The sequence below is a fragment of the Pelodiscus sinensis genome, chromosome 17 (assembly GCF_049634645.1).
Source record: "Pelodiscus sinensis isolate JC-2024 chromosome 17, ASM4963464v1, whole genome shotgun sequence".
NCBI lineage: Eukaryota > Metazoa > Chordata > Testudines > Trionychidae > Pelodiscus > Pelodiscus sinensis.
The window spans coordinates 40,083,122-40,109,418 of record NC_134727.1 but is presented as its reverse complement, the minus strand read 5'-3'; the positions used below and the strand labels follow the sequence as shown (position 1 = coordinate 40,109,418).

General features: G+C 45.1%; 1 protein-coding gene across 8 annotated transcripts in view; it reads left to right on the top strand.

The window, feature by feature from the left end:
• The window catches only part of EBF1 (EBF transcription factor 1), a 347,508-nt gene that overhangs the window by 283,115 nt on the left and 38,096 nt on the right, over positions 1–26,297 (top strand). For all 8 annotated transcript variants that reach the window (XM_075900637.1, XM_075900636.1, XM_075900635.1 and 5 more), the window contains exon 11: positions 24,375–24,463. In XM_075900637.1, coding sequence (XP_075756752.1) covers positions 24,375–24,463 — 89 coding nt within the window. The remainder of the gene's footprint in view (positions 1–24,374; positions 24,464–26,297) is intronic.

Sequence of the window (26,297 nt, the reverse complement as noted above, 5' to 3'; positions counted from 1 at the left end):
GGGGCCCGGTGATCCAAACGGACCAGAGTCCTGGGCCCCTTAAATTACCACCGGAGCTCCACACTGCACGCGCCGTGCTGCTCTGATCTCTGGGGGGAGCGTGCCATGGTCAGTGCAGACAGCTGGCTGCCTCTAGCCCTGCCCCTTCCTTCAGAGGCCCCGCCCCTTCCTGTAGCCTAGAGCTGATCCCGCCCTCAAGTTGCCCAGGGGCCCGCTAGGGATGTAATAGAGGAGTCGATTAACCAATAAGCGAAAGCTTATAGGTTAATGCTGTAGACTGCATGCATTCTCCATTCCCCATCCCCCTTACCAGTACATTTTTAGCAGGCTGACCAGCAGCCTGGCTCAGTCCTGGCTTGCGCCAGGTCTAGGACCTACCCCTGCTGCAGCTCTGCATTTAAAGTGTATTAGGAGCCAATGCGGGCAGGCAGCCCGGCTCACTTCTGGCTCGTGCCAGGTCTGAGAGCTCAGCCCTCCGCCCCACCCCGGACAGGGGCTGCTTCCACCCTGTGCTGCTGCCTCTGTATCAGAGGCAGCAGCGTGGGATGACAGGCAGCCGGTCTGCAAGGGGAGCTGGTATTTAAACTGATTCCCCTCATGGGCTAGCTCCCACCTGGCACCCCGTGCTCTGATACAGAGGCAGCAGCGTGGAGAGGCAGGGGGCTCCTCGGGAGTGGAGCCAGAGTGCATTGGCTGCCGGTCCCACCCCTGAGGACTATAGAATAGTCGAGTAACTGATAAGAATTCATGAGGTTAATCGACTGTTCAGTTAACCGATATTTGACATTCCTAGGGCCTGCGGAGGCTGTCGGCTCCCCTCCCTGCCAAGTGATGGAATTATTCCTGCGGCTCAAAGGGGTAGAGGTCTATCCTTGGTATCTGAAGGTTCTGGGCTTTGCCATGGACTTCCTCAGTGACCTTGAAAAAATCTCTAAGGGTTTGCTCATTCACTTGCTGAAGTCAAGAATGAAAGTCCCTTTGACTTCGGGACCTTAATCTCTTTGGGCTTTTGCCTCTTGTCTAATTAGGTCCCAGTCGTGTGGGTTGGCCAACTATCTGAAGTGGATTAGCATTTTCTATTGTAAAATCTACATGGATAGAAGCGGTGGGTTCCTATTATAGATTCTTTGGTGTTGTGCATATATAGATGCATAAGATGACAGAACCTCAGTATAACGCTGTCGGACTTGCATTGTCATTGTTCCAAAGAGACTTTTCTGATGACAACATTTTCCTAGGGTTCTTGGATAGAGCTGTCTGAAATTGATGACAACTTTCTCCCAGTGATTTGTTCAAAGTTTTCCAGCAATTCATTTAGGCCTCAGATTTCACAAATCCCCAAATGTCTCTTTCCACCAAATTCCTGAAGGGTGTTAAAAATTATTTGCAAAGCCTCAAAAATCCTCTTTGTACCTTTTCTTGAAGTTTTCTTCAAAATCACCAATCATGGGTTGTTTTGGGGTTTTTTTCAGGGAAAAAGCTGGCTTTTGATTTTTCACAAGCCCATACTGAAAACCATTTTGCACTGCAGTTTATTGGCAAACACACATTTTGTTTAAGCAAAATGCAGGACAATGTAGCACTTTAAAGACTAACAAGATGGTTTATTAGATGATGAGCTTTCGTGGGCCAGACCCACTTCCTCAGATCAAATAGAGGAAGTGGGTCTGGCCCACGAAAGCTCATCATCTAATAAACCATCTTGTTAGTCTTTAAAGTGCTACATTGTCCTGCATTTTGCTTCAGCTACCCCAGACTAACACGGCTACATCTCTATCACTATTCTACATTTTGTTTATGCTTTGTTTGCACACGTTTTTGCAAAGTTCTAAACAGACCCAAATGCTCACAAGAAAACAGCTCTTGTAAATACCTTATTGTGAGACATATTACTATACAATTTGACAGTATTTTGACTAACAAAATCAATGGGCAATGATTTATGCCTCCACCCAGGCAAAATATTTAAGTAAACGCTTAACTTTCAACCCATCGGTAATCCTACTGAAGACTTTTGGTGTGCCTTATTTTGCTGGATTAAGGCCTGGTTTCCCAGTTCTGCAAATCACTCCATCTGGAACAGCACTCTCGTTTGCCGGGATTTTCTTTTCTTTTAACTGCAGCAAACCTCTACAAAGAGGATACTGTGCATAGTTAGAATGCGACCCCACATGCTGTCAACAGAGCGAGCATTCAGTACAATAAAGATACCTATTTTCTTTGTAATGGGTGCAGAAGAGCTGTAAGTCCAATGAATGGAGGCAGATGGCATCCACCTTCACGCGGTTGTTAAAAAGAAAAGTCATTTGAAAACCCAGCGCATATATTTAGGGACATGGTCATGTCTCTAATGAGGGTCAGTGGCCCTCTGGGTACTTTACCCATCCGTGCCTATTTTAGGGTTGCTTATTTTTTTCTCTGCAACATCTAGAATGAACCACTGTAGGGGATAGTGTGTTGGCCTGGAGGATCCCTCAGTGTGACATAGTGTGGTAATGCATACATTCCACTAGCACACCCAGGTCCCAGAGCCTGACTTTAAAGAGTTCTACAATTAAGCACCTCTCATGCCAACTTCTTGCAGTCCATACTGGGCCTGCGGGTAAGATCACGTACCAACCGGAGACCTGGGCAAAACAGATCCTGCACCTTTCTCCTCCTGTCCATAGCTTTTTGGTTGTGTTAGTTTAATGTAAAATATTGATAGGAGCCTTTTAAATGGTTTGAGTGGAGCTGATTTCTGCCGATGTTGACAATCACTGGTGCATTCTGAGAGAGCAAGATGGTTACATACACAGCATTTTTCTTATGAAAAGATTTCCTGTAACATGTGCATTCAGCTTCATTTCCTTTACACCGTAACACGGTAAAATGGCGGAAGAGAGATTAGGCCAATTGTATTACCTTGTTAAACTGCTGAAAGCAGGGTAAGGCAAAAAAATTACCCGGCGCTTTTCTGAGTCTGTTGTGCAATTTATTTTCTGCCCCCAAAGGGGTTTCTGCATTTTGAACTTTGTTATTCTTACAGTGCTAAAAAGCAACAAGTAAACAAAACCCCCAAACAAAACCCTAAACTCCACTCTTTAAGTCACTCTAAAAAGCACCCCATTTTATTCGATTTTCTTGGTCAGACCAAATTGTGTGCAATATGTAGGAAATTGAAACCACATTTTTCATTTAGCTGTCCAAAATTAAAACTTATGAGGAAAAAGAAGCAATAAAGCAGTTACAATCTGGTCATCTATAATTATCTCTGTGGTTGGAGTGGTTCCACATTTAAAGAAAGTGACACCACAAGTTTGTGAAGCTTTTGTCACCCTCAGAAATTTCACTTCTCTTTTATTATTTCAGATGGTAAAAACTGCTGAAAGTAGCATTATGTATTTGGAAAGTATCTTGGTGAAAAAGAAATAGGCGATCTATAGAAATGCACCTTTTTATTGGAACAGTGACAACGCAATATTTGCTTTCTCTATTGCACTAATTTTAGAATTTTGGAGATGTTAAATTTATTGCAACAAACTGAATTCTTTAAATTGATCTAACTGAATTCAGAGTTAAATGGCTTAACTTTCCCACAAAGTCTATTTCTATTCATCTGTTCCACATTACTCTTTTTCTCTTAAGGTTGCATTGCCAACTGTCAGGCAAGAAGAACTACCAACCCAGTGCCAGTAACTTTGACCCCTCGTAACGAGGATTACAGGGGCTTTCGAAAGAGGTTTTTTTCCCCGACATTTGGCCCCGTGTAGTCAGGGCCAAATGGCGGAAAAGTCTCTTCTGGGGAAAAAAAAAACGGAAGAAGATATGCAAATGCGAGCTCTATTTGCATGCCTCTTCTGAACCCCCCCCCCCCCCCCCCCCAATGTAGCCGTACAAAGATGCCCACAGCTTTTCAGGTGGATGCCTGAGTGTAGGTGGCAAAGCTACCAGAGGGTGGAGAGCTTGTGTCTTAGATGGTGTCTGTTTCTTTAATGTCTGGTGTCTCACAGGCTTTTAATACAGGCTGCTGCAGAAATCTGATGGCTCCTTTTTTACTTGGCAGGAGGGAGAAAACTCCCTTGTGTCTTCCCTGTTTGTTTGGGGAACTGGTCAATGCTGGGCCATCTGGCCTACCTCTGTTCCTCCGCGGCTTATCTCAGAATTAGGGAATCGTTCGAGAGGATCCCCTGACATCTATGATGGCGCTTGGTCCTGCCATGAGGGCAGGGGGCTGGACTTGATGACCTCTTGAGGTCCCTTCCGGCGCTATGGTTCTATGGTTCGCAGATTGAGTACCGCTGGGCACACTGTCCTGTGCAAAGGGGGTGGGGAAGAGGTCCGGGTATATCCCCACCTCACGGCCAGCTGCGCCACGGAAGAGACGTTAAGCCTACTTCAGGAGGGTGGCAGAGCTGCGCTGTCCTAAAGGCAGCTGTTTAGACACTGAGGAGATAAGAATGCAGGGAGATAATAGCTGACATGCAGGCCTGTATCTCAGTGCTGGGGCTGAGCCCCACTTTATATGCAAAGCTGATTTCCCCTTTCAACCTCTGAAGTTGGGTAATGAAACTCATGTATCTGATCTAATCAGTGTGATCCCTCGGAAGCAGGGTCTTAAATCAACTTACTGTTGAAAGCTCAGCTGGCTGCCAATTGCAATGTTATCTGAGCACCTCACAGTGTCGAATGCATTGATTCTAATAGCTCCACCCCCCGGGAGGTAGAATTGTTCCCATTTTACAGATGGGTAACAAACATCCAGATCCTCAAGGTACCTGACTCCCATTGAGTTCAGTGGCAGTTAGGCAAGTTTCTCAGGCCCAAATCCTTACAGGTATTTAGTTGCTGAAGGTCACATTGGAAGTCTGTGTCAGAGCAGGGAATTCAACCTGTCTCTCCTGGGTTCTATGCTGGCACCCTAACTAGTGAATAATCCTGTTTATGCAAGCAACTCTGGATAGAGAGAGAAATGTTCATGTCCAGTTCTAAAAATGTAGCCCACTGGCGATACAAAAAATCTCTATTTAATACACTGTGATTTCTGTGTATGATCATTCGCAGTTCAAGTTACCTTTCTGGCTGTTTTACACAGAGACAGTTCTGTTTTGCTATTCTGGGAGGGGAAGATCGTCTAACAATTTTTAAGCTAGACCTATGCTATGAATCACAGGGCGGGTTTTACCTCTAGCTAAACAGTGCCTCATTTTAGTCTACATTTAAGAACGATACAATTGACGTGCAGATTAAAATAATTTTTTCTAACTCGAAAATTGAGATGGAATAGTAATTATTTTTGGAGTGGTATTTTTTGTTGATGTCCAGTATTTATAGCTTTGGGTAGTATTTGGTCGATGTGCAGTAGTGTGATGACGTTATAGTAGTCATTAGAACTGGGTGAGAAACAGGAAAAAGACTTCACAAGCCAATTTGAAGTTGCCTCGATGTTGTCAAATTCATGACTTTTTTTGTCCACATGTCATCAAAACCATTTTAAACACTTTTTATTTAACTGAAAACAATTTTCTTACTGCAGTTGGGCATTCAGTAAACACAATTTCAATAATTTTCTTTAAAAATCCATAATATTCAATACTTTTTTATTTATTTTTCTTTAAAATATAATGAACACTTCCTATCAAATGGAAAATGGGGACAGCAAAATGTTTAGTGGGAACATTGATTTTGAAAAGAGGCTAATTTTTTAGCAAAATCCTCTCTTTTTAATGCAAACCATTTCAATGGCTCTAGATTAAATCAGTCCATAAAGATACCTGTAAGTGGGTGAACATGTGGGTAACTTTGTTGATTCCTATTCATTGGCAAAGAATTATATATCAAATAACAGCAATGCGCATTGGAGAATCATCTGTATTCATTTCAGGCAGCTAGATAAGAAAGCTGTTAGATTTGAGGTACTCTAGTTTCCCCTCTTATGTCCTCTGGTCCTGCCATGTGTGTTCTAGATAATAAACCATGAAGGCGGGAAGGTAGTAAGACAAATGCGAAGAGAGTGAAATGTGCAATTATTTTTACTGCCTCGCTTATTGTTATTCCTTTTCTCCTATGTCTGCGAGGTTCCAGCTTCCAGCTCTGTGTCCTCTCTGTAGGCCCATTGCAAGGCTATTTAACTAGTATTTGGGGGTAGAATTGCATTATCTGTTGATTCCTCTGCAATTGACTTGGCAAGGTGATCTTCGTGCTGACAATTTAGCAGCGGCAGCATTATTTGTCACGTTCCATGCTCGGCCCCAGAATGCTCATTTTTGTCATGAACAAGGATCCTGACTAGGGCTGCTTTGGCCCCATCTGTCCCCCACCCTCATATAGCTGAATCTCTCATTCCTCGTCAGCGCAGCGCTCAGACGAGACTCGCCAGCCGAGCTGCTGTGCAAATGGGCCATTGTTGGGTTTGTGAATCTGAAGAGGGTTAACTCATCTGTGCAGTCAATTAAGATGAGTTTTTCAGTTAACAGGCACCCTGGGAAGAAATGAGTTGCTTTCATTTCTGGGATGATGAGCACTTAATGAAGAAAGCATCTCTGAATTCTACCCAGGCTGTGGAAGATAACCCCAAAATGCAACATCGTTTTTTTTTCTTTTAAACGTGTTTGACTAAGAGAGGTGAGAAGGAGAAAGCAATGGGTGTGTGAAATCTCCTGTGGGCGAGGAGCGACTGAGAATTGAGCCATGGGCTATAAATTAAAATGGCTGCCCAGGCACTTGCTTATTTTCTCAGCCCATGATGTCTAGCCTTCCCTCTGCTTCTATTTGACTCTATTTAAGTAATATTTCAGAGTTTCCTAAAAAAAGAATATGCTGGCATGGTTTTGCTCTTGGGATTGTTTTTTGTAAGCCAAGACTATCTGTAGTAAAGTAGATGCCTCTGATTAAGATTCAGTCTCAAGTATTTTCTTTCTTTCTTTCTTTCTTTCTTTCTTTCTTTCTTTCTTTCTTTCTTTCTTTCTTTCTTTCTTTCTTTCTTTCTTTCTTTCTTTCTTTCTTTCTTTCTCACCAAGCAAAGTTAATAAGGCTGCATTGATTGGCACCATCCAAAGATCTTGCCCAGTGATTTTAAGTTCAGTTGGTTTTGGACTGAAATCCCTAGTCAGTGAAAGAGTGGATTCTCTTGAAATGCAGCATGTGTTTCATCCCAATTCTTTGTGCTTCCACCTCCTTTGTTGGAGCTAATTGAAGAGATGTTTCCTGATTTTTTTTTTTTTTAGCAGACACACATCTCTTCTGCACATTGTGTCATCTGAAAATCTACTTTCACAAAGCCCAGGAACATAAGTGCTTGTTGGTTTTTAAGACTGAATAACTCGATTCCATATCATCCTCAGATGTGTCACTGAGCGCGAGCGAGCTGGCAGTGTGTTTTTACACACACATCGGATAACGTAGAGGTAGCATCGCAAACTTTCACACTCAGGAACATTATGTGGATTTGAAACTATCCCCAGAGAATTTTGGTTCTCTCTTAAAAAAAAAAAAAAAGTATTTTGGCAGCTTTTAAGATAAAATCCATCTCCCATATATTTTCAAACCACTTAAAGGAGAGCTGTTCCCATCTACACCACAGAAAGACGTGATTTGCCATCCCCGATCAGACGACTGGTCCATCAAATCCAGTTTCCTGTCTTTGGCAAGTAGCCTGTGACTGTTTCATGCCAGTTTTGCAGTGCTGTCTGTTAAAGGGAATTTCTTCCTGCCCCCTATAGAGATTCATTATGCCCTGACAGGAGATTTGAGAACACAGTGGCGACCTTCACTTCCATTATTACAAGTATCAATGATCACCATCTTATCCACATCATTCTCAGCTTCAGTGACAGTATTTGAGTGGATAATATCCTGCAACGGTGGATTATACAAGCGGAATATATAGGTGTTTACTCTATGGTCTCCAGCCATTAATTTAATCCAGAGTCTTTTCACTATTTTAATGAAACATTGGTTAGTTTTCACCATATTCTCTTTACTGTTAGATTTCTCCTTCACATTTTCTCTAACCCCTCTCCTTTCCACAATAAATGACTAGTTTTTTTTTTTAGTCTTTTGTCATGCTTTAATTTCCACCATATTCCCACCCTTCTGGTTGTTTGGACTTCTGCGGTTTGCACCCTTCGTACAGGGAGGGGCCAAAACTGGACACACTGTTCTAGACATACTGCTTATTCTTGTCTGATAAAATTCCTCGTGATGTTGCCTTGACTTTCCAGAAACTACTAAATCATGCAGATGAGTCTTTGCTGAATGGGGCACTCAATTTGACCCAGGCCACAATTCTGGACCACAGTTGCAGGGCGATATGGCAGCATGCTCAAATTAGAATGGAAAAACTTGACACTGTTTGTTTAGCCCATTCCCCCAAAGCACTGGACATACAAATAAGTTTCTGAGTCAGTCCTGTTCTTATACAGTCAAGAGTCCAATGTTCCTTTTAAAAGTGAAACCTACTTCATCCAGTTCTAAACCCATGCTGCTGCTGTAGTGTAGGGATTCTGCAAACGGGCAGTGTCAGGTGGTAGAGGTCGCTGGGGCTAAAGATTGCCCTATGTCTGTGAAGCTCTCAAGGGTCATCCTGGAGATCACTACAGGTGGAACCTCTCTAGTCCGGCACCCTCAGGACCTGACCGGTTCCGAACCAGAGAATTTTCCAGACCAGAGGAGGTCAATATTGTCTAGCAGCATTACCAGCACTTCCACTGCTTGCTGGGTTCTGAGAAGATATTTAGGGGTAAATCAAAGCTAAATAACAACTGAGAGCCATGACCGGTGGCCCTTTAGGGGACCACAGGAAACTTGGCCACACCCATGCTAAGTGGACACCCAGCAAACTAACAACATTCCAGATGATAGATGTTTCTGGGTGTGAGAGTTCTGGATTAGAGAGGTTCAACCTGTCTAATTTGACAGCAGCCCCACAGGGACCTAATGGTAGGCCCCAACCAATAGACAAAGCGGATTAGGTCTTGTGTTTCAGTTTCCTGCAATAACTACCGCTCTCATTCAGAGTTCTCTAGCAAGATGTTGCGTTCATTTTCTTATCCATCTCCACAGTGTGGCCACTCACTTAACGTAGGAGGACATCGTCAGCAGTAGATACACTCAGGGTCAGCATCTGTTTTCACATGTTGGGTTCTTATCTCAGATCTTTTTATTCTTATAATTGAATAAAAAAAGGACAGTTTGAATCACAATAGACCTGTCTGGAAAATTGTTGCTAACCTCCGGTTTTCCTTGTGTTACAAGGCATAGGGCATATGGGGAATATGGACTCTGAAAAAGTCCAGGAATGAAGAATCTTGTGTGGGCAAAATGAAATACCTACTGAAAAATTTCATTTGGGCACATATAAATTACTCTCAAATGTGGGGCATTTAATTGTTGCGTTCTCTCTCTCTCTCTCTCATACTCTCTCTCACACACACTCTCCTCCTTCCCTCAGACACACATTCTGTTCCCTCACAGACACACACACTCGCATGCACACTGCTCAGGCACCTCCTCTCTCTCTCTCTCTCTCTCTCTCTCTCTCTCTCTCTCTCTCTCTCTCTCATACACACACACACACACACACACACACACCCCTTTCCCTCAGACACCTCCTCCCTTACATACACATACTCTTTCCTCAGACATGCCCCTTCCCTCAGACACACATCCCCTTGCTCATACATAGACACATGTCCCTTAGACATCCTCCTGCCCTCACACCCCCTCTCACTTACATGCCTCCATCACACAAATATGCCTCCCTCATTCCCTGTCTTTCTCATACACACAAACACATGCACATTTCCCACACTCACATGCACCTCCCTCTCTCTCACACACACACACACACACACACACACACACACACTCTCTCACTCTCCCACACCTCCCTCCAATGCCTCTCATTTCCAGGCAGCCACTTGTTTTCCTCACAGTATTACCTACCCCAGATAGCTGGTGTCCCCTTACTTCTATTCTTGAATTCTGTTCACATTTGTGAATTGTGAACCGGGGATGCCGGTGGTTTACAAAAGAACTTCCCGGTGTTTTAAGGTGCCTGCCTGAATCTTTGTGTTGGATGCTCCCGTTGGGTTCTTTGTCCGACTTGGGGGCCGCGGCAGGCTGAGCGTTCTGTCCAAGTAAACTCCTGCCTTTGAAGCAAGTATGAGCCACCTGCAGCTCTAATTCAACAGAGTCTACCTCAAAATGAGGGTGAAAGGCCCCCTGCTCTCCGGCCCCACAACCACTGTCTGTCTGCTGTGAGCGGAGTAAGTTCTGCACGTACGTGGCATGTGCTGACGAGGAGGCATTTGGAGTGCGGAATATGGTATGCAGCCCACTGATGTGAGTGTTAATTAAAAAGGGGCGTGACACTAGAATCTGGAGACTGTGAACGATGTCATGTCGTTGAAAATAGGCCAGGCTGGTAATGGCCGAAAGTCATTTTTATCTGACAGCTGTTCTGTGGCATATGTAGCATGAACTCTTGGTTTCGGATCAGTTCTTAGTACCCAGGTAGCTACATTAAAACCATCTTTGCTGGCAGCTTTTGGCAGAAACGCTATGGGGACAGTGGGCAGAGCGAGGAAGGCCGGGCCAGCGGCTGCAGGGTTTTGTGGGGATTTGGCACAAGACTTTAGTGGGTTCCTGGGTCACTTCACTGCTCTGCCTCCAGCTTTCCGGTTTGATGTTGGGCAAGTCACGTCGGCTGATGCTTTCGAAGGTATTCAGCGTTGCTGCTTTCCGCTGTGCAAGACCCCCGCCACTTTACAGCCTCCCATTTGGGAAAGTGACATAGGAACCTACACGGAACTGAAAGTCCGTTGCCGTTGGCAACATTGCAGTGGCTCTGTCGGCAGGCCTGCCGATGGGGCAAAGAGGAGAGTTTCTCGAGGGCCTGGCAATTCGAAGGGCTACTGCAGCGGTGTCTGGAGCCCCTCTAAATCACTCTCAGAGCGCCGCACTGCACTCTCTGTGAGGCTCTAAGGGTTGGGGCGGTGTGGTGCACGCCGGGTGGCACGGAGGGTTGTATACACCTGGCCCCGCCCCTTCCTCCTGAGGCCCCGCCCCTTCCTCCTGAGACCCCACCCCTTCCTCCCGAGACCCCGCCCCTGCTGGAGTGCGGTGCCAAGCTTCCCCCCACACCTGGCCCAGGGACCTGCAGAGGCTGTTGGTGCCTCATGTGTAGGCCCCTGGATATCAGAGACACAAGGCAGGTGAGGCGATCTCTTTCATGGCACCCGCTTCTGTCGGGGAGAGAGACCAGAGCTCTTCTTCCAGACAATATCACTGAGGCACCGAGGGGTGGGGTTTCAAAAGCGCCTACACAGGTTTGGCCCCAAAGTCACTTTAGAAAATTGTACGTAGCCCTCTGAATTGACAAGGCTTGCAAAGCTGAGCGCAGCAATGCCTAAACTCTTTGAAAATCTAGGCCGTGGTGTCTCGGGGGCTCCGTAAACGGGAATGGAAGGGGGCGTGATAACCCTGTCTTACATCCAATGGGAGTAGGGAAGATACATATTTTAAAGCATAGGATCGTGGCAGGAAGAGAAAGAAACATTAAATTAAAAATCATAATTTAATTACATTAAAGAGAACAAAAAATTAAATTAAAAATCATAATTCTGATCATTCCATCCTGTTTATTAGACCAATTCAGTAATCATTTGGCAAGTCCAGTCAAGTTACTACATACTTATCTATTTGCCTCCCTCCTCCCCCGTTGCCAGCATTGGTTAATTAATTTCAATTACATTGCTTTCTTTGTCCAGGTGTGTGTTTATAAGTTTCTCACTGTCCACTACCCATTGGATTAAATTGTCAGCCACACACACGCACACATCCTTTTTTAGCGAAAATTAATTTCATAGCCATAGATGGCACTTATGGTCCATTTCACAAAGTCTAGGTGAATAGCTAAAGCATAGTTAGTGCTGCCCGGAGATAGGACTAGTTGGTATTTAAGTTGAAAGGAGCTTGTCATCTTTAAACAGGCTTTGCTAAGGTTTTCTAAACTACCCAGCCTAACTCTGTGATCTTCCCCGCTGAGAGCCATAAGTTGCTTGTCGGCTTGTTCTGGGAGAGTAATAAGTATTGTTGTTTAGCAATTGTGTTGTTGAAATTCAGCTCCACTATGTCTGACAGTATTTATCTAAAATACTTTCCCGGTGCGTGTTCAAGTTCCAGTAAACCGTGTCTTATTGTGCGACCTTTTCATTTTCCAGTGAAAAGGGATCAGCTCGTCAGATAAAAGCTACAAGCCAGAGTACAGGAAAAATGCGTGCTCAGAAAATCCGAGCATGATTGAAAACAAGATGTGTTAAATCAATGCGGTTTATCGCCTGCCTATTCCTGGCAATTGCTGTTCTAAGCTCATTCTGAGCACACACTAGATGATAAAAGTATAGTGTCACAGTGCTCACTGGGGTGTGAGGGCAGGAAAACATGTTTATCAGACAGGCTGGTATAGTTCCCCCCTCCCTTGATAACAGTTATTGTCAAAACTCTTTGGGAAGAAATTGGAACAATTATCAACGTAAGTAATATCACTGCTGTTAAAACCCGAGGCTACCGAGAGGTCTAGAAGGCTAGATTTCCCCCAAATGTTATAAGACAAAACTGCTTTAGTTATAATCACTTTAATACTGTGTCATCCATTATGCAGTCAAAATGATCTGTCTGCTTTCTTCTGAGCAAGTAACCTTTTAATTATTTTGCACGCCCAAATCAAAGAGAATGTTCAAAAATAAAGATGTAAGAAAGCCTGGAAGCTTTCATTTTCTCAGGGGAGTGAATCTTAATTTAGATCTTTAATCCAACGTCATAACTAAGCCTCCTGGAAGGTCAGCTTCTTCCAAGAACATGGCACATGGTTTGCAGAGGGCTCATTACAGTTAGGGGCGGCATACTTTTTATAGGGTATGTCTACCAATTCCCTGCTTCCCATCTCAGATACAGGGATTGTGGAAATGGGGGCTGGTATATTTCTCCTTTCCTCCACCAGTAGAGACTTGTCATTGGACTTCCATCCAAGTGCAAAGGAGGAGAATTTGGTCTAAGATATTGTATTGTAGCAAAGACCCTTAACTTTCAGGAAGGGTCATTGTGTTATTTATGCAGCCTTTGGTCTGTGATATAGCAAGTGAGGATATAAAAATCAAGTCTAGGCTAAGTTTTCAAATCTTACAAGGAGGAAGGAGAAAAATTGTTCTCCTTGGCCTCTGATGGTAGGACAAGAGGCATTGGGCTTAAATTGCAGCAAGGGAGGTTTAGGTTGGACATTAGGAAAAACTTCCAAAATATTAGGGTGGTTAAGCACTGGAATAAATTGCCTAGGGAGGTTGTGGAATTTCCATCCCTGGAGATATTTAAGAGCCGGTTGGACAAACATATATCAGGGATGATCTAGGTGGTGCTTGGTTCTGCCATGAGGGCAGGGGGCTGGTCTTGGTGATCTCTTGAGGTCCCTTCCAGTTCTTGTGTTCTATGATTCTATGATCTTAAATTCAATGTGTATGGAAAAGCTAGGCGCAGAGGGGTAGTCAGGCAAAATTCTCCATCACAATCGACTTTAATCAAGTTATTTCCGATGTTCTGTACCACTGCTTGGCAGTTCTGTTACTAGAGCAGAATCGGGCACCTGATAATCTGCAAAGAGAGGAGACGAGAGTCAGTTGGATTGCAAAGAAGGAAAGGTTAAAAATAAAGCGTGTCCTCAAACTCCTTAGAAGCTTGACAATGTAAAGTGAAGGTGTGAAAATGGGACTTTTTCTACAAATTGACTGGCTGCCTCCTCTCTCTCTATTTCACCCAAAACATTCAAAAAAATGATTGTTGGACTCACAGCACTTTTGAGAAAGAGACTAAAGATGGACTTTGGTGCGGAGCAGTAGGCACCCAATTTTAAAAATGGCGTCGTCGTTGTCTAACTGTATATTGGCTTAAATAGAATGGTCATCCCGCAAGCACTGCACGCTTGCAGCAAAGCCATATTGAATTCTTTCATGAGTTTCCCAAATATGTTCCCCACAAATGGAAAACATTTTGCAGCTTCCATCACCAGAGCAAAACCAGCCATCTCAGATAAATAAGTATCAATTAACCCGATCTCTCTCCGACTGGTCAGTAACTAACTTACATGAGCCTCATGTTCTCCTTTGCCGGCTCTCAGAGGTTTTCCATGCACCCAGTCTGCAGCTGGGCCAGAAGTTAGCATTCAGAGTTAATGCATTTTGAGGCTTTTGTTATAAAATCGCTGGCAGTCAAGCAATGCTGGAAGAGAAGCCAATATAGGAACCTGAAAAGACCCATCTTGTAATTTCAGTGTTTAACTTCCAGCATTAATTTGGGGCCAAGTCTTGCATTCCTTGCATTCTCCAAACCAGCTCAGAACACCCTCAGAACCCTAGCTGCAAAAGCAAGGACAGCCACTTACATGCTGCAGAAAACTTGCCACAATGAAGAAAATATCCTCTTGAGTAACACGCCGTGGAAGCTGGCCCCTTTCGCTGTTAGTTCAATAAAGAGCAGTCGCTAGGGAAACCCAGAGACCCAGGTGCTAGTCTGATTGTTGGACTTGGCTCCAGAATGTTATTTATTGCTTGGCAAAAAAAATGGATATTTGTTTGGACATTAAATTGCAATAAAATATAAATGTTTCATTTCTGAATATCTCCATCGCTGTTTCCAGTAAAAAAAAAAAAATGACATCATGTCACAGTCCCATTAAGAAAAGGAAATTAAACACACAAGAATATATTAAAGTAAGAGAGCCATGAAGCCATAAAAAGCAGGGAAATTCTGAGTTTGCCCTGGAATGGCCCTTCTAACACCAATTTTTCCATCCAGGCAGTGGCTGCCCCTCCCATTTCCATTTTCCATTGCCTACGGGAATAAATTCTCCTGGGAAAGCTAATGGAAGGGAGGCATTACAAAAAGCAAGTCATCTTCATAACAACAGAAATAGCCTGAAAGCTAGTGTGTTTTCATTGAACGATCTTTAATTAGCCAAGAGAACACTTTGCAGGAAGATTTGCAAAATACGCTTTTTTTCCATTGAAGAATGTGTTTCATCTTTCCTCATGGAACAGGTACAACATGCCGACCATGCACAGAAGGGGGCATTTGGGGTGTGCTCCCAACGTGCTAGATCAGAATGTGTAAGTGTTTTGGGGGCGGGGCTTGCTTTCTCCGGGAGCTCTGAGCAATCGGTGGGATCTGGGAGGTAGGGGTTGAGAAGAAAAATCAAAAGTCGAGAAGAGCAGTTGAGATTGCAGGCCTGACAACCAACCGTGTTGAACCAGAGCTCCTTAGAGAGGCATGGAGCTGAGTTGTTGGAGAATACAAATGCACAGGAGAAAAAGTCAACCGTGAGCCGTGAATTTTTTTCTGCCGACATTCATTAGCATGAGACCAGCTAGCTCAGAGATGCCTCTTTGCTTCCAGGGCTGTGTCTAGACTGGCCAGTTTTTCCGGAAAGTCAGCCACTTTTCCGGAAAAACTTGCCAGCTGTCTACACTGGCCTCTTGAATTTCCGCAAAAGCACCGACGATCTCATGTAAGATTGTCAGTGTTCTCGCGGAAATACTATGCTGCTCCCATTCGGGCAAAAGTCCTTTTGTTCAAAACTTTTGCGCAAAAGGGCCAGTGTAGACAGCTCAGATTTGTTTTCCACAAAAAAGCCCCGATCACGAAAATGGCGATCGGGGCTTTTTTGCGGAAAAGCGCGTCTAGATTGGCACGGACGCTTTTCCACAAAAAGTGCTTTTGCAGAAAAGCGTCCGTGCCAATCTAGATGCTCTGTTCCGAAAATGCTTTTAATGGAAAACTTTTCCGTTAAAAGCATTTCTGGAAAATCATGCCAGTCTAGATGTAGCCCTGTAGTTCCAAGGCTGGGAAGATACTCACCCCTCAACCCCTGTGTCCTATGTAAAGCCCATTTCCTTTGGATTTGTCCCTGGCAGGGAAACAGAGGGTCAGGATTGTTTCAGACCCCGACTCTGCCAAGAGGCTGCCGTGCCCGCGTGGTTCTCAACGCAGCAGCCAGACTTGAGCTGACAATGCACATTGCCAAAGGGGTGTGTTGAATGGGATGTGGCTGTCTGCACAGAGGTTAGCTACCCATGTCCAGCGTTACGTGCCTATGTACGCAGCTCTCACCTGAAACCATTAAAGTGATCTCCAGGAAATATGTGATACAGCCAAGACAACCCCTAACACATTTCATTTGGCCGAAGAACCATTTCACTTGGACGTTTGACCAAGTGGCCAAAACTTCCAGGTGTTTGCTAAAGCATCTGGGCTACGTCTAGACTGGCATGATTTTCCGGAAATGCTTTTAATGGAAAAGTTTTCCATTAAAAGCATTTTCAGAACAGAGCGTCTAGATTGGCACAGACGCTTTTCCGCAAAACCATTTTTTGCGGAAAAGCGTCCGTGCCAATCTAGACGCGCTTTTCCGCAAAAAAGTCCCGATCGTCATTTTCGCAATCGGGGCTTTTTTGCGGAAAACAAATCTGAGCTGTCTACACTGGCCCTTTTACACAAAAGTTTTGCACAAAAGGACTTTTGCCCGAATGGGAGCAGCATAGTATTTCAGCAAAAACACTGACAATCTTACATGAGATCATCAGTGCTTTTGCGGAAATTCAAGTGGCCAGTGTAGACAGCTGGCAAGTTTTTCCGGAAAAGTGGCCGATTTTCTGGAAAAACTGGCCAGTCTAGACACAACCCAGGAGTCCAACTCAGAAGCAACTGTTGTTTGGTCATGCTTTTTCTTCTGGATAGCTCCAGAGCGTGGGGGTGCAGTTTTCCTTGGATTGACCCCATGGGTCATGCTCTCGCCAGTTACCCAGCCTGCCTTGTACCTGCTCCCTTCACACTCCCACCCCCAGAAAGCCCTCTGCAATTCTGCAGAAAGTAGCAGTACGGAACACGAGCGTGTGGCCTTTTGGAACCTCTCTTTCCCGCGCCGCAAACAAACAAGGCCATTCTGCTGGGATTAGACCCTCTTTCACCTGTGGAACAGTGGCATTCTTTCCCCCTCTCCAGTAACTGAGAGCTAGTTAAGGATTTATTTTTATTTTATTTTTTGCTTTTGTTGAGCTTCCTGTATTCCTTGCCCTTTCTTGCAGAGAATGCTCCCAGTTTCTATAGCGAGGTGCCGGCTTCTGACTGGTTTTGAATCCAACAGAATAAAAGAAAAATGATGGCTGAACAATAAAAGGAATCAATGAAGCCATGCATGCATGAGAAACAAATGAACTGGTTTTGCTTTCTGCTCTGAACTCTTTCCATAATGCGGCTATGTAGTGCGTGTTTATTTTTCTTCAAATAATAATGTTAAAATGTGTCTAATTCAATTACTCTCTGCATCAGCTGAATGAGTTTTCCTTGGAGAAGAGTTCTCCTAGGCTACCTCAAGCTATGGGTTCCATATGATATTTGAACAGGTTCTTTTAATTGCTGATATTAAGTGTCGATCATTCTGCTGTAAGTTGGCAGCGTGGCCAGAGAAACAAATTCCTCTCTCAGATACATCAGACAGTCATTCAATTAACCACCAAAGCTTTATTGACACAGTAGGAATTCATTATGTGAAATATTAAAAAAATACCCCAAGCTCCCAAACCTTCCACTGTATGGTTTAAATAAAAAACAGGGCTTTTTTAAGATGGTGGATTATGTATACATCTTGATTAAAATGATCAATGATTGAAATTATAGAGAGGGTGGAAACATTTATTTTCTCAAAAACGTAAGCAGCATTTTTGTTGAAAATCCAGTTGCAGGTGGAAACATGAAAATAATGCATACTCATGTCCTTATTTCCACAGACATTGTGTGTGTTTTTTATTAAACCCCTTAGATTTCATGAATTATGGCTTCAGATTTTCTGCATAAAGAGGCTCTGTGGCTTATTCTGTTAGAGTTTAATTCGAAAGAAAGTTCTTCCTCAAGGGTTTAAGAAGTAATTCATAAAATGGCAAGAATAATAAATATTGTGCCTTAACTCATAGACAGACAGATTTTGTACACTTGGGGGTAATTTCAGTTAATTCACACAAGAGACAGGTTGAAAGTTTATTGTTTGGAAGGGAGAAAAATGGCTTACATCTCATATTTGCAAAAATGATTATATTAGCTTAAATGAAAATGGTATTCTACTAACAACTTCAATAAGCATTACATTTGGAAAAGTATTTTAATAAAAAGTTACCCGAAGTTCACTACAACTTAAAATATATAAGTGAGGAGAAAGTACTTACTTTGATTTATATGTCTTTTGGGGGTGTAATTATTGGCTTTTTACTCGCCTATGTAAAACAATATACTTTTGTAAATGGATTTCTGGCCACTTTACTCCACGTTTTTTTTAAACATAAAAAGTAAGCACTGTCAATCAAAGAATTTTAAGGTTTATTTCCTCTTTAGAAATGATTGATAGCCTTTTAGATTTACACGTTGACAAGTTAAAGGGTTCTATTGGCGTAATTATGTACTAAATTCACAGTCTTTCAATTTAAATGTCCTTTTAAAACCACACGATTATCATACCTGTATTTTGAAAAGTGGGCCAGTCAGTTTGGGTTGGTATACAAATTACTGCCATTAGCCTTGGGACCTATTTGCATTTAATACAGTTTTTAAAGTTATTAGTTCTTCCAATAGTACTCTTTAAAAATTAGGGGACTGGGAATGCATTTTAAGTACAATACGCAGTAACTTGGTTTAAATGTATGGATGGACGTCAAGAATACGGATACTGATTTTGTTGCTCAGTCTGAATGTCTGAACCCAATCCCGACCCCCTCTCTTCTCACCCGCTTTATTCTAGGACACCGGGAAATGCGGGGGCAAATTGTGGTGGAGTTCAACTGCAGATGCCAATCCAACACTCATTAAATACGATGCCAATAAGCTTCCCGAGACTAGAGTCTGATCTCATGTGTTCTCTGAGGCTGTGTCCAGACTCAGGGTTTTTTTCGAAAAACACTAGAGCCATGTTCTTTCGAAATTAAATCAAAAGAACGTGGCTTTTCTTTCGACGGCGGTAAGCCTCATTTCACGAGGAAGAACGCCTTTTTTCGAAAGTGCTCTTTCAAAAAAAGGCGTTCTTGAATGCCAACAGGGCTTTTTAGAAAGAGAGCATCCAGACTCACTCGCTGCTTTCTTTTGAAAAAGCGGCTTGCTTTTTCGAAAGTTCTGCTTGCAGTCTAGATGCTCTTTTTCGAAAGAGGCTTGCAGTCCAGACATAGCCTGATAGAAGTGATGCAGTTACTCCAGATTTTGGCCAATGTCCGTGAGATCAGAATCCAGGCCATTACTTTGGTATTTTTGATGTCACGGGAGCAGTTCTGGTCCATAACTCTCAGCTGGGGCTAAATATTTAAGCAGGAAAAAGGTAAAAGTGAACCTAGAGCCCCTAAAAGTGAAGTGAAATGACTAGTCTAAATTTGAAGGAAAACTGTGTGTGCCCATGGCTATATCTCTGGTGAGGTGAGCCACTCAATTTTAGTTTGCATCGGGTCAAAGATAATAACGTTGCAATTGGTAGCAGCATTCCTTGTCTGGCATCTTTTCCAGTTTCTAAGGACCTGACCATGTACATGGGTGAGTGCACGCTTCCATCCCCACTGGAGAAACACGGAATCAGTTGAAGTTAAGAGACTCTGCATCACCCAGGAAGCACTTAGCATTATCTGAGATTGGACCACAGAGTTTGGAGGATAGGGACATAATTCAAAATGACCTTAGCAAGTTAGAGAAATGGTCAGAGGTAAACAGGATGAGGTTTAATAAAGAGAAATGCAAAGTGCTCCACTTAGGAAGGAACAATCAGTTCCATACATACAAGATGGGAAGCGACTGTCTAGGAAGGAGCATGGCAGAAAGGGATCTAGGGGTCATAGTGGACCACAAGTTGAATATGAGTCAACAGTGTGATGCTGTTGCAAAAAAAGCAAATATGATTCTAGGTTGTATCAACAGGTGTGTTGTAAGCAAAACTCGTGAAGTCATTCTGCCGCTCTACTCTGCACTAGTTAGGCCTCAGCTGGAGTACTGTGTCCAGTTCTGGGCGCCACATTTCAAGAAAGATGTGGAGAAATTGGAAAGGGTACAGAGAAGAGCGACAAGAATGATTAAAGGTTTAGAGAACATGACCTATGAAGCCAGGCTTCATGAACTGGGCTTGTTTAGTTTGGAAAAAAGAAGATTAAGGGGGGACATGATAGCGGTTTTCAAATATCTAAAAGGGTGTCACAAGGAGGAAGGAGAAAATTTGTTCCTCTTGGTTTCTGAGGACAGGACAAGGAGTAATGGGCTTAAAGTGCAGCAGGGGAGGTTTAGATTGGACATTAGGAAAAAATTCCTAACTGTCAGGGTGGTCAAATATTGGAATAAATTGCCAAGGGAGGTGGTGGAATCTCCCTCTCTGGAGCTATTTAAGAACAGGTTAGATAGACATCTGTCAGGGATGGTGTAGACGGAGCTTGGTCCTGCCTTGAGGGCGGGGGGCTGGACTCGATGACTCTCGAGGTCCCTTCCAGTCCTATTATTCTATGATTCTATGATTCCTTTTGTTTTTGGTTACCCAGTTTGAAAAATAGTCCCAGGAAATCCTCTATGGATTTCTAATGGGCTGAAAGTGTGGGAAGGCATGAGAAAATGACTAGAACATCAGAGGGGAATTTCGAAACTGGCCTCCATTTATCTTGTCCCAGAACTTAGTAGCTACTTTCACTAAAGGAGCGGGGGAGGATGTGGGGAGCTATTGGATTGAAACGCAGAAGAAACGTACTTGACGGAACCTTGCGAAAATCTTTTAACACAACTGCACGAGAAATTTGAGCAGAGCTCTAGGGATGTTGTTTAAAAATCTCACGGTTTAACTATTTATAATAAATAGTCATTTGTCATAAGTATTAGCTACAGTTTAAGCTAGCTATAGCCACAAGGAAGGGCCCAATAAGGAAATTGCAAGATAATGAGAACAGTGGTGTAAAAAATAAGTACATTGTGTCTAGATTTTTCTACAAAATCCCGTAGCAGTGCTGACAATGTGAGGCCAATATGGGAAATGGCAGCAAACTGGAAAGCTGTTGGATTACCTGTTCTCTGTCATGGAGCGAAATAACTATGCTTAGCTGTTTCTGCACAATGTCAGGCTAGCTACACAGCAGAGATGGAAAGTTCACAGCAGACAAGAGAATCGTAGACATTCAGGGGTGGACGGGACTCCAAGAAAATATCAAGCCCAATGCCCTGGTGTTAAAACAGGACCAAGTAAAACTAGACCGTCCCTGACAAGATAGCCCATTCCAGTGCTTCACCACCCTCTTGTTTTACTACGTGGGTGGGGAATCACTGGGCTGGGTTCCCTAGGGAGGGGGTGGAATCTCCATCCCTAGAGGTGTTTAAGTCCTGGCTTGACAAAGCCCTGGCTGGGATGGTTTAGTTGGGGTTGGTCCTGCTTTGGGCAGGGGGCTGGACTCGATCTTGTGAAGTCTCTTCCAACCCTAGGATTCTGTGATTCTGTAAGCGTTTGTCCACACTCTTCTTAAACACCACCTTGGAAGCCAGTTCCAGTGCTTCACGAACCTGTTAGTTAGATATTTGGAAAGGCGTTCTAACTATTAAAGCCTTCACTTTTTGTCCTACCGCCAGTGGACATGGAGAACAATTGGTCCCAGTCCACTTTAACAACCCTTCACCTATTTGTACGTTGTTATCGGGTTTCCTCTTGGTCTTCTGCTCTCAAGACTAACACACCCAATTATTTTAACCTTTCCTCATAAGAACATAAGCACGACCCCACTGGGTCTGACCAAAGGTCCATCTAGTCGGAATTACCCTGTCTTCCGACAGTGGCCAATACCAGATGCCCTGGAGAGAGTGAAGAGAACAGGGAATTATCACGTGATCCCTCCCCTGTCACCCATTCCCAGCCTGACAGAGGTTTGGGACATCATCCCTGCCCCTCCTGGCTAATAGCCATAGATGGACCTAACCTCCATGAATGTATCTTGCCCTTTTTGGAACCCTGTTGAAGTCCTAGGTGATGTTTTCTAAACTTTCAGGCATTTTTGTTGGTCTCCTCTGGACTCTTTCCAGTTGGCCCACATCTTTTTTGAAACCTGGGGCACAGAGTTGGGCACAGAACTCCAGCTGAGACCTCCCTGGTAACAAGCGGACTGCCAGAGCGATATTAGCGTGTGTAGCCACCGCCTCACACTTGATGGCTTGTATTCAGTTTGTGATCCACTGTCACCCCCAGATCGCTTTCAGCAGGCCCGCCACCCCACCAGTTACCCCCTAATTTTGTAGTCGTGGAGAGATGCCCGTGCTATTTGGGGAACTCTCCTATTGGAAGACTGCTGGCCTGATGGCAAAGTCATTTCGGGGATCCACCTAATGAATCCGATTCTGATGCTAGAGAAACAGCTGGATTCAGTTTAGGGGAGCAAGACTCTGACCCTTTGTTTCCAAACCAAATGCCCACTGTGGAAACGGGGCTGCCCAGGAGGCAGGAAAGGAACACCTAGCTAAAGGAGGAAGGGAAATGGAACACCTCGCTGCTGACAGTGGACGAGGAGCTATCCTATTTGGGGAAAGACTGGCCGGAGGAGCGGAGGGACTGGTAAAAACCAGATCAAGGATATTACTTTTATAACTGTGTGGGTGCTTACGGTAAAGCACAACTTGCCAAGGATGTCCAGTTACGGAATATTGAAATGCTTTTATCAGGCATTCTGATGGGGAGAGGGAGGGAATCGTTGATTCAAAAGGGCCTGGGACCAGCTGCTGCTATTGCGTCCGAAGCTGTGGTCCCTTTAAATCGCCATCGGCGCATGAGTGGCGTGCTCCAGGAGGCACTGAGGGCTGGCTATCCCAGTCCTGCCTCTTCCACCGAGGGCCCCGCCCCTTTTGGGAGTGTGGAGTTGCCCTCTTGCCCCACTTTGCCTGGGGGCCTGGCCAGTCTGGTGGCGCCCCTGCCTTTTAGTAAAAACCCAAATAACTCCAGCCAGAGTCTTGTACTCAAAGCCAGATTGAGGAGCTGTGCACCCAACCTTGCTGGCCATCTCCCTGAGCAATTGGTGGAGCCAGGGCACTGCTCGTTGTGAGTGAGGGTTGCAAAACGTGACCCTGAATCTGTTGAAATGCACGAGACAGTGTGACCCTACTTACAAGAACACAATAGTCCTCATAACAAAGCCACCTTAGACATCCGTGCAAGGTGCGTTCACAATTCAGGGGAGGTCTGAGGCTGAAGTGGCAGGAGGTCTTGGTTGGGACAGGCCAGGATATATTAACACCACCGTGTCAGGAGGCTCAAGAGTGCCTGCTGTTGGTTCTAGCCCAGCAAAGCACTTAAGCGCATGCTCAACTTTAAGCATGCACTGAATTTCCACTGACTTCAGTGCTTTAAATGAGGCATAGAAATGAGAGAAACCCCGCACAGCATGGCCAGTTGAATGCAAGAGTATTTATTTCCTATTTCCACGGACTCTTATTTCCCTAGCAGATGCCCCCTAGTGGCCACACTGAGCAGTGGCTCTGAACAGTCACACCACTTGCCAGAACACTTTGCTGAATTGGGATGGGCTGAAGCAGATGCTTAAATTTAAGCATGTGCTTAGCTGCTGCACTGAATCTGGGCCTCTGTCCGTACTAGTACGGTCACGCTCTCATAAGAATTTAAATCTTCTTCCTCCTCCCTTTTTTCATGCCCCTTTTTCCTTCCCCTTGATGCCTGTGGATAAAACCCTAAACATGCAAAAGGCATGAAATTTATTCCATGAAATAAATGCTGCAGGTTCAGCTTGGAGGTTACTAATGTGGGAGCTGACCCCGGACCACTGAGGTCAATGGGGATGTTGCCATTAAGTTCAGAGGCTTGTAGACCTGAGCTCTGGCCATGACAACAGTGCCCCAAAGCGTACAGTGAAAACGCATGTGATCTCCACACGCAGGTGGCACCGAATACGTAATCGAGTGTGAGTCTCTGATGCTGTGCCATTCCTTCTCGCTTTGAAAAGAGAAGCGAATGAAATGCGGGGAGCAAAGCGGTGATCAAATGAATTTATCAAGGCTTTGGGAGACAATCATTATCCGCACTCGGGGGCTGTTTACAAAGGCCTGGAACTTTGCAGCAGCCTTGTCACCGCACCTTGAGCAGGAAGGGTTTTTCTGGTGTTGTTTCAAACCAAAGCCTCCCGCCTCCGCTCAAACGGTGCTTGAAGTGAGAGCTTGACGTCATTGCTGATCCTGCAGTGAGATGTGGCTCTGATCGCTTTCTGATCCTGCAGTGCACTGCCACTTGGTACCCGCCCGGCTGAGCCGCCGCGCTTGACTTGTCTCCTCTCCTCTCACCATGTTGTTTGTTGTTGTTTCAGCCCTGAACGAACCCACCATCGACTACGGTTTCCAAAGGTTACAGAAGGTCATCCCCCGGCACCCTGGTGACCCTGAACGCTTGCCAAAGGTCAGCATCTGCTTCTTTTTTTTTTAAGTATGGCCCACGTCGGCCTGTCTGGTCTTAGTTTGAAAATAAGCACTTTGATCTTTACAAAAGGAACCTGCCTGCCTGCTCACGGCATGTCCTGATTGGGCATCGGTGGCAGTCACATGGACACTCAAACCTTCACTGCAGCCTACAGGAAGACTGCACGTGGCCTGTTGCGGAATTGGAGCTAGTATGTCCATTGCCTGGTGTGTGCTGTGTCTGGGGGTCTTGCAGGCTCAGTCCACTGTGGATAATAAAGTGCAGGGAGGCGGCCCGCCAGCATGGTGCACTGTGGGTATTTGGGAACACAACATGGGGAGCTAGATGGCGTTAGTCTGGGTAGTGGTGGGTATTACAGTCAGATCTTGCATAACTCAGGCTCACAAGACATCGTGCGCCTCACCTGCTGTCCATCCAGGTGCCTCCATGTAGTATAATGCTTACAGCCCAAGCCATTGTGTCAATAATCCGGCCATAACCAGGCATGTCTATGCTGCAAAATGACATCGACCTAAGAGCCATCGGAGTGCAGCCACCCCCCTGCTTACATGGCTTGTGTACGTGCGTCTTGTCTCCTTTTGTCACCGTGCGGGGCTGCACCGGGAGCACGTGGGTTGATGCATGAGTGTAGCGTAGCTGGGGTAGGTATCTCCCTGGGCAACTCACCAGCATGTAGTGCAGGGTGTTTGGGGAGTTTTTGTCGGGCCTGTTGGGAGATGTGGTTAGGTGGCTTAGAGACCATTTCGACTCCCATCGAAGGATTTGGAGAAACTGCCATTGGCGTCAGTCCTGCAAAGGTGAGTGGCTGGGCCAAAGGGGTGGGAATTGGGAAGTTCTGAGTTTTCTCCTGACACTGGTGCCCTCTGTACCCTTTGGGTAAAACCCCTGGGCTTTCCTGTGTTAGTCTCCCGATACTGGGGTATCTCATAGCTCTTTGGGGAGCACTGATGGCACCTGCGAAGTGCTTTGAAATGGACGGGATGGGGGTAGAGTGAATAGCATCACATTAGCACGCTCTGTCCATTGACACAGAAATGAAATTAGATGTGTGGTTTTAAATGTCTTGCTGGCTCGCCTTTCTCTTTGATTGGGAAGCCTTGATGCCTGGGTGGGGGGGTTCAGTCAGTGAGTGAGTTAGTTAATTAGTTCTGTTAGTTAGTTGGTTAGGGGGTGGCCCTTCCTTCTTGCCGCCTGAGAAATTAGAAGAAAACCTGCTGTCCTGGAGCATTATTTTTCATTGGTCTCATTTGGCCTCTAAAACCCCTTTCCCTCTCTCTGTCTAGCCTTGTGCCCACAGGATTTTCAGGTAGCTTTGCAGCATGCTTTTGTACCTAGGACTCCTTCCTCGGAGGGCCATCCTCCCCACAGGCAAGCGGCACCTACTTCCGCTGGAGGCTCTGGTGTCTGCCGTGTCTCTCCACAGCCAAGCAGGCCCCTGAGAGAAGCTGTTTGCCAGAGAATCCCAACGCCTCTGGGAAGCACCCAGGGGCTACGTCCGCATTGCACAGTTATTCCAGAATAAGCTATTCTGGAAGAATTATTCCAAAATCGCTTATTTCGAAATAGCACGTCCAGGGCCGGATTAAGGGGTGGGCGAGGTGAGCAGCTGCCCAGGGCACCAACCGATGTGGGGCACCTGACGGCAGCTGTAAGGTGCACACGAGGTACCATCAGGCACCACGCGCCCAGCTCCTGCAGCGCCGGCCTGCCCCCATCCCCGCAGCGCCGGCCAGCGGTGCCCTTTCTCCCACATTCGCGGGGCCTTGCATGGCCTGGCACACACGCCAGCAGCGACAGCCGGGCCAGATTGGGC